Source organism: Spinacia oleracea, chromosome 1 (assembly GCF_020520425.1).
Source record: "Spinacia oleracea cultivar Varoflay chromosome 1, BTI_SOV_V1, whole genome shotgun sequence".
NCBI lineage: Eukaryota > Viridiplantae > Streptophyta > Magnoliopsida > Caryophyllales > Amaranthaceae > Spinacia > Spinacia oleracea.
Genome location: NC_079487.1, coordinates 124277545 through 124284717, shown reverse-complemented (window position 1 = coordinate 124284717; position 7173 = coordinate 124277545). Strand labels below are relative to the sequence as shown.

At 36.7% G+C, this 7173-nt stretch overlaps 1 protein-coding gene across 1 annotated transcript; it reads right to left on the bottom strand.

Moving 5' to 3' along the window:
* LOC110784456 (peptidyl-prolyl cis-trans isomerase CYP23) lies at positions 1–6854 on the bottom strand. Its single transcript, XM_021988909.2, has 7 exons — positions 6551–6854; positions 5338–5451; positions 5105–5253; positions 4607–4769; positions 393–432; positions 156–238; positions 1–41 (listed from the first exon to the last, which is right to left on the bottom strand). Exons 1-7 carry the CDS (start codon positions 6641–6643, stop codon positions 21–23), a joined length of 663 nt encoding a protein of 220 aa, XP_021844601.1. The 5' UTR covers positions 6644–6854; the 3' UTR covers positions 1–20.
* Between the last annotated feature and the right edge of the window lie 319 nt (positions 6855–7173).

Here is a 7173-nt window from a genome sequence, read left to right as displayed (position 1 = left end):
CTCTCATCGTCCCTACAGAATCATGGGAAGCATTTCATTCTCTGCCGTACACAAAAAATTAAAAGAACAAAGGTGTAAGTATTTATCACAAATTTGCAATGAAAATAAACTCCATATGCAAGAATTGATAAGATGTTCATCAAGAGTCACTTTACCCATCTCTCAATTTCAACAGCTGAAGCAGCAAGGCGTCTTCTTAGAATTGATCTCTCTTCTTCACATGTTTCACTATTTACCTCTAGCAAAAAAGAAAAACAATATATAGTCCGTATAGGGAGCGTCAGCACAGTATAGATAATTCTCATTTCGTTTTACAGAAAAAATTATAATTTATGAAAGACAAAAAGGCAAAAAAAATGGATGACTTCCAGAGGGATGCAAACAATCCTCACCATAGTAGTAAGAAGACAGGATTGTGATCCGCTCCACAGGCTGGAAAAAGAAGGGCAGGGAATAAAAGCAAGATTAAAATATGCGAGTTAAATTCAATGACATCATATCAACTATCAAGCATCAATTACATGTATAAGAATTCTCCAATGTTTACGATTTGGATAGAATTTCAAAAAAGCGTCGCTCTTGACCAGTGTGACCTAAGCTCCTAGATTAAGAAATAATTGCATGGGTGAAGATTCAAGACACCAGTACGGAACCAAATTTCAGATTTGGCCATTCTATGAGAAGTTTAAGTGGAGTGCAAGAGTCCATAACCATGTTAGTGTATCGTACTTCAATACTTGAGTGACATGAGAAAATAGTTTGAATAACATAGCCCCTGGTTTCGACTCAAAGCTACGTGAAGTCATATTAGAGAACAAACTGATTTCATTGCTCACATCTCAGTAACTAGGAAAGTGCAACATGCAGCTAAGAACAAAGTTGATTTACATATTACGAAGTATTTAAAAGAACCCACTGCTTAAATCTCCCCCCCCCCCCCCCCCCCCCCAACACACACAGGATAAGAAAATTAAATCAGAAACATGGTTGATTCCTCCTCCTGTAAACATTTATACACTTAGTTCCAAGATAATTTCTACGGGTTCTACTGTTTCATGAAAATATTGGTACACCAAAAACGTGGAATACGGTCCAGAACATGGTTACTAAACATGGTAAAAATCAGGCTGCTCATAAGACCCATAGTTTGTCTAGAATATTACAGGACACATACCACTCATAATATTATTCTCCTTCTTACCATAGAGCCTAACTTTTTGACCTATAGGAAAATGTTATCCCAGTGCAGGCACTATCAACCATACAAGAGACCCAAAAGGTGTTTGCATCCAGTGTATAAATCGTCATTTTTCCAACTCATGCTCTAACTAATCGCCATCGAATTTAATAAGTACTAGAGATTGGCTTCTGAAATTTCTCACATTCATAAGAACTCACTGGCTCCAACCTTTACTAAGATTTTCTACGTTTCTTCAGTTACTGATTGAAATTTTCCTTTCATGATGGCTTAACCTTTAATCACTGCGACTTGATGTCAGATCTGATAATACTCTTTTTCAAAATATGACAGGACTGCATATGCTGAGTTGGTCAACTCAAAGGATAACAAGCCTCATACAAAATATTTATGATTATTCATTAAATTGGAAACACCACAAAATAGCTAGAGCACAAATGTATTTTGATTGGACCAAGCATCATTTTCAAGCTCAGCGTCATAGACTGTGCACATATGACCAGCTGCCCAAGAAGTAATGGAATATAGTAGCCAAAAGTTATCATGAATTTTGTGATTATAAGGTTAGCGGGATAGGTATGCATTTTGGATAGTTGAGATCAAAGACCCAAACAGATTGATATTGATCTAGCAAACTCTTCATAATTGTCACCAAAAAGTTCCAAGTTTATCTTATGAAACCAACAAGTATGTCTTTTTCAGTGGTTCTCTTAACATAGTGGGGGTTACTTTAAACTTTTGCTAGTGCCCTAGCCTTGTGACTCTGACACCATATACAAATGTGAAGTAGCTTGGCATTACTAATCACACAAGGATAATGTTTATACAGCCTAACAAGGAGTGGCAAACAAGGCCCTGTCTAATTAATAGAAAAAACATAAGATTAGTCGTATATTCCTAATACAACTCAATTTCCTCATGTAAACAACTTCTTATTTCAGGATACATGGCATATAGTGGGGTCTGAATTCCCACAAAAAGTTCTCTCCTTTTTCACTAGTGGAAAGTTTTCGAAGGAGATTAATGTCCCTAAATTTCCTCTAATACCTAAGGGCAAATGTCCTGTACATGTGGGTGACTTCAGGCCTGTATCTTTGCTGCAATATGATTTACAAATGCACCACCAAGATTTTGTGTGACAGAATGTACAAAGTGCGGCCAGATCTGATAGCTGATAATCAGGGTGCTTTTGTTCATGGAAGATACATAGTGAGAAATATAATGGTATCCCAAGATAATGGTCAAACAGTATAGTAATAGCAAATCTGGAAAACCAGGCTGCTTAATGAAAGTGGGATTTCTATGGTAGCAAATCTGGAAAACCAGGCTCCATAGTAACTTATGAAATCATAGAGTGGGATTTCTTCCAAGAAATAACGGTGGCTATGCGATTCCCCTCCATATTTGTCCAATCGGATTACTGTGTGTGTCCACACTCAAGCTCACTTATGATCAATACCGTTTGTCAGGGGTTCTTTCAGTCCAGGAGGAGTTTGAGACAGGGTGACCCGTTATCTCCCTTGCTGTTTGTAATATGCATGAAGTATTTGTCAAGAATTCTCAAGGTGGTCGGTGAAATTCCATAGTACAAATTCCATATTTCCATCCCAGATGTAAGGCAAAGAAGCTGATACACCTATGTTTTCCAGGTGACTTGATCTTATGCAGTAAGGGTGAATTTTAGTTTGTTCATCTTTAACTTCAAGACTTTTATTTGTTTTCAAAGTATTTCAGGATTGCAGGCCAACATCCAGAAGTCTGCTGTTATGAAAGACTGGAATAGAATTCTTGATGCTTCTGAGTTTTCTAGGGGTTTCTTACCCTTTAGATATCTTGTGCTAAATGTGAGGGCTTGGTAGAAAAGATGGCAAACAGGATTAATTTGTAACACATACCAACTCTAGGATGCTGTGATTGATTAACTCAGTGTTCCTAACTCCTAAGCTTGCGTGCCTATTGTCTCAGGTGTATGATCTGTTTAAGTCTTGTAGAAGATTGATAAAGTGTGTAAAGATTTCCAATGACATGGCACATACTGCAGTAGCAACTGGTACCTGAGTTACGGTGAGTCAAATACCAAGCTTCATTAGTTTATTGGGTAGGCTTAAGATTTTGGTTGGAATTTGGAAATAAGGCTTGAATAGATATGATATTATTCAGCAAAATTATTAACTCATTAGGGCATTCGGCTATATCCATGGTTGCTTACTTGTTGACATTAGCGTGTGGTAGTTGATTTATCCATCTCTGCTTACTTTGAAGCACAAACTGAATTCACATGCTAAAGAAAATGGTTTCGACGGATATTTGGTTTAGATAAAACCTACTTCAGAATGGTGGAAGAACAAATAACAATGGCGCTATCTATTGGAAGCTCATTAAACTGGTTCGGGTGGCTGCAGCCTGACTCAGAGCCCCAGAGGGTTAACAGGCATAACAGCAGGGATTTTGTTTTACCATTGTTCCAGGCACTATAAAAAAGCTGAATCGTGAGCATTTCTCCATCAAATCAGTATGCTGCAGAGACATACTCCGTTCTAGATTTCAGTTCAGAAGTCAAAGTGATTCTTTCACCACTGTTCAACAGGACTGAATTTGAAGCTACAGGCTATGGAGATAGTGCAGCAATATTCATCACTTGAATGGCATGCTTGGATCGAAGGTATCTAATTAGAGAGTGATGAAGACAAAATAAAGAGAATGCGGATGAGTATGTGTTGGTAAAAGGGGTGATGAAGCGATAATGGAGGGAGGAGCTAAGGGGATGATGGGTTATTATCCCCAAATGAGGGCAATACCCCTTCTCCTTACACAACACTACCACCCCCTCCATCCACCTTCGTTCTCTTTATTTTTTCTTTCATTACCCCCTTAATACCTTACCCCCAAGCATGACTCAAGTGTCAACTTTTAAAAGTTTGTCTCGGATTAGCATTATATGAGAACAAAACTATATTGACATCTTTGCCAATGTTTACGCTATAGAGCAAGAATAGGCAAGGCAGTTTACCTCTGCTTCCAATTGGCTGTTATATTTTTCTGCTTTGTTCCTTGGCACTCAACTCTATAACTTTATTAAAGAAAATCTCTTAAAAATAAGTATATATTTATCTGAAGCTCAAACGATCATAACTAGGGAAAGTCTCGTATAACTTATTGTGATACCAAGGTCAGTATGTATTTTAGGGAGTGGCTTCTTAGTTCTACTTTTTTAGAAGTAACATTTAATGTCTTAAAATAAGTTAGTGTAAGATGGTCCATGATCTCATCAACGACTTTCTCTTTTCATTAGCATTGCAACATTTGGTATATTAGGCAATATTTAAACACATAATCAGATTCTAGGCTAGCGGTTACAGACAATTTGATTAAACAACACAACTACCAAGACAGCGTATAGAGTAGTACCATTACAAATATGCCCTCTTTTCGTGTAGGCAGTTCCTCAAGCTTTCTCAGTGTCTCATCGCCCTTGATAACCTTGCCAAAGACTGCATATTTTTCATCAAGATGAGGTGCATCACCGAGAAGTATTGAGAAGGAAGATGATGCACTGTTTGGATCATCATACCTGTAATAAGTTTATTACAACTACAATATCAGCACTACGAGAACCAAGGAAAAAACACAACATAACAATCGTGAAGTACGCCAAATTAGAATAGCTAAGATGAGTCCATCTTGTATCGATTATATTAACCAGAAAACCAATACGAAGTGCAACCAAATTCAAGACTGCTTGAAGCACATTTCTGAGAACTTTTTCATGGAGGAACAATTAACAGAATTCAACTATGAAGCCGAAACACTGGTAAGCATAAAACAAACTCAAACAAAGCCACCAAAAGATGATGAGAGATAACATATAAGGAAAAGGAGTTAGCCCAAAGGCCTCTTAAACTTTACCTCCCCATAGAAAGGATACCCCTAACATGTTTGACCTTACTAAATTCACCAATAACAGTTTTTTCAGCTTCCTTCCTCTGCTCAGCGTTCATAGGAGCTGTTCTGCCTCCTCTTACATCAGCAACTTGAGCTACAAAACCCTTGTCAACCTGCCTCGAGGAAATTTGTTGACCCATTAACATTTTATGTTCAAAGACTATTTAGCTACTAAACCAAATAAGTCAAATCATTACCCGGAAGAAATGATTGGTATTATAGCCTCCCAATCGAACAAGTTTGAAAATATGTTCAACAGTTTTGGGGGCGACACTAGGAAAGAAACCAAATTCGACGTCTCCATAATTTGTCTGCAGCATAAACCAACAAGAACAACAGATCTATATGAAGGGTACAGTAAAAGAAGCAGAAATATTTACTATGATTGCAACATACATACGTCAGGATTCAGAAACGAAAAGAATATGCATATGTACAAATAAAAAGTATTACTCAGGTAAATCAAAGCGGGCTTTGTCGCTTTGATTTGAAGTAGGAATTTAAAACAAGCAATCACACCCCTACAAACCCACACGGCCACACATGATACCAGTATGTTAGAAACAGTATACTAGTATATGTAATGTATTATCATATTATATTTGTAGGCTAAATGACTTAACAGACAGACACATAAATCATACTCTGAGTATCAAAAACTCAGCGGCAGAAAAACAGATGGAAAAAGATGTGGGTATTACATGATGTCGAAGAACAAAAATCCTTATTCTTTTCACCTTTCAAAGATAAATCCAGTTCATCATATTCAGTTCACGGTTAATAAGTTCAAATAGTGTAGTAGTTCCAGGGCTAATACATTTCAAATAGATTCAGTTTCGGGCTAATAACCTCAGTTGACGGCTAAATGAATCCAGTTCACGGTTAATAAGTTCAGGTAAATTAAGTTCAAACCCTAAGAATTTCAAATAGATTCAGTTTTGGATAATAACTTCAGTTTAGATCACCTCAAATAAGTCTTGTTTCGGGCTAATTTAAGTTCGAAAAAGTTCAGTTCAGCGTAGTTCAGAACAATTCAGGGTTTTTCAAGTAAATCTAGAACATAAAGCAAATACATTTATATCAAACATTAATCAGTGACCTAAAAAAATTGAATTCTTAGTGGGTACAACTTGAAATTATAACATATCTTAACAATGTGTATCATCACACACACATTCCAGTGAAATGATTCAATGAAAAATAAATCTGAAATTTGTCACCCAAATATAATTTGGTTCCTATTTTTGTCATCATAATCTCCAAAATTCTAGTAAACAATGCACACATTTCGACAAAAGGATAGAAATGATGAGGATGAACTAGTGAAATTTACCAAATTCATACAAAAAAAGCAAAAATTGAACATGAAATAGAATGTACAGTAAAATAAACAAGCGAAATTGCAGAAACCTGGAAAACAACACGAGCTGATCCAAAATGGGGTTCGTCGGCAAGTGCTAATGTAAGTGTGATGAGGAGAGAGAAAGCCACGATCTTGAACATTTTATGTCTTCGATTCTTTTAAGGTTTTGCAATTTCCCAATTGAAAGTCTTGTGATCTTGTCTAATACGGAGTATCCGTGATTTATTTGATCAACGCACCGATAGAGGTGGCCACCGGAAGCGGCTGGGTCGGGTTTAAGCCGTGCTGAGTCGGGCACTGACCAGAACGGGCCCGATTGGTTTATTATGAGTTCGTCACATTGCGTAGGGGTTGTGTATTGACCAAGACATGTGTTCGGTTGGGTTGGTTGGTTGGTTCAGAGTCATAAATTTTTAATACTTGATAAATTAATGTTTTTTTAAAAAAAAGTTTAACATGACACTTAGAAGTAAGAACTAAGAACGGCATACTGTTATAGTAGCAAGTTCAAAAAATTGGACATTGAATAAGTATTTGGACAACTGTGGTGGTTGGTTAGTTACGCTTATCATGTATTTTCATATTTGAATAATTATGATGGGCTTTTCACATTAAAATTATCATTAGTGATCTATTTCAATGAGTATCATCAGTAAAGTACTCGCTATAA

Coding starts and splice junctions, on each gene's coding strand:
- LOC110784456 (XM_021988909.2), bottom strand. CDS start 6,643: ATGTTCAAGATCGTGGCTTTCTCTCTCCTCATCACACTTACATTAGCA. Junction 5,254..5,337: donor ATACCAATCATTTCTTCCGG/GTAATGATTTGA, acceptor TCCTCGAGGCAG/GTTGACAAGGGTTTTGTAGC. Junction 239..392: donor CCTGTCTTCTTACTACTATG/GTGAGGATTGTT, acceptor CTTTTTTGCTAG/AGGTAAATAGTGAAACATGT.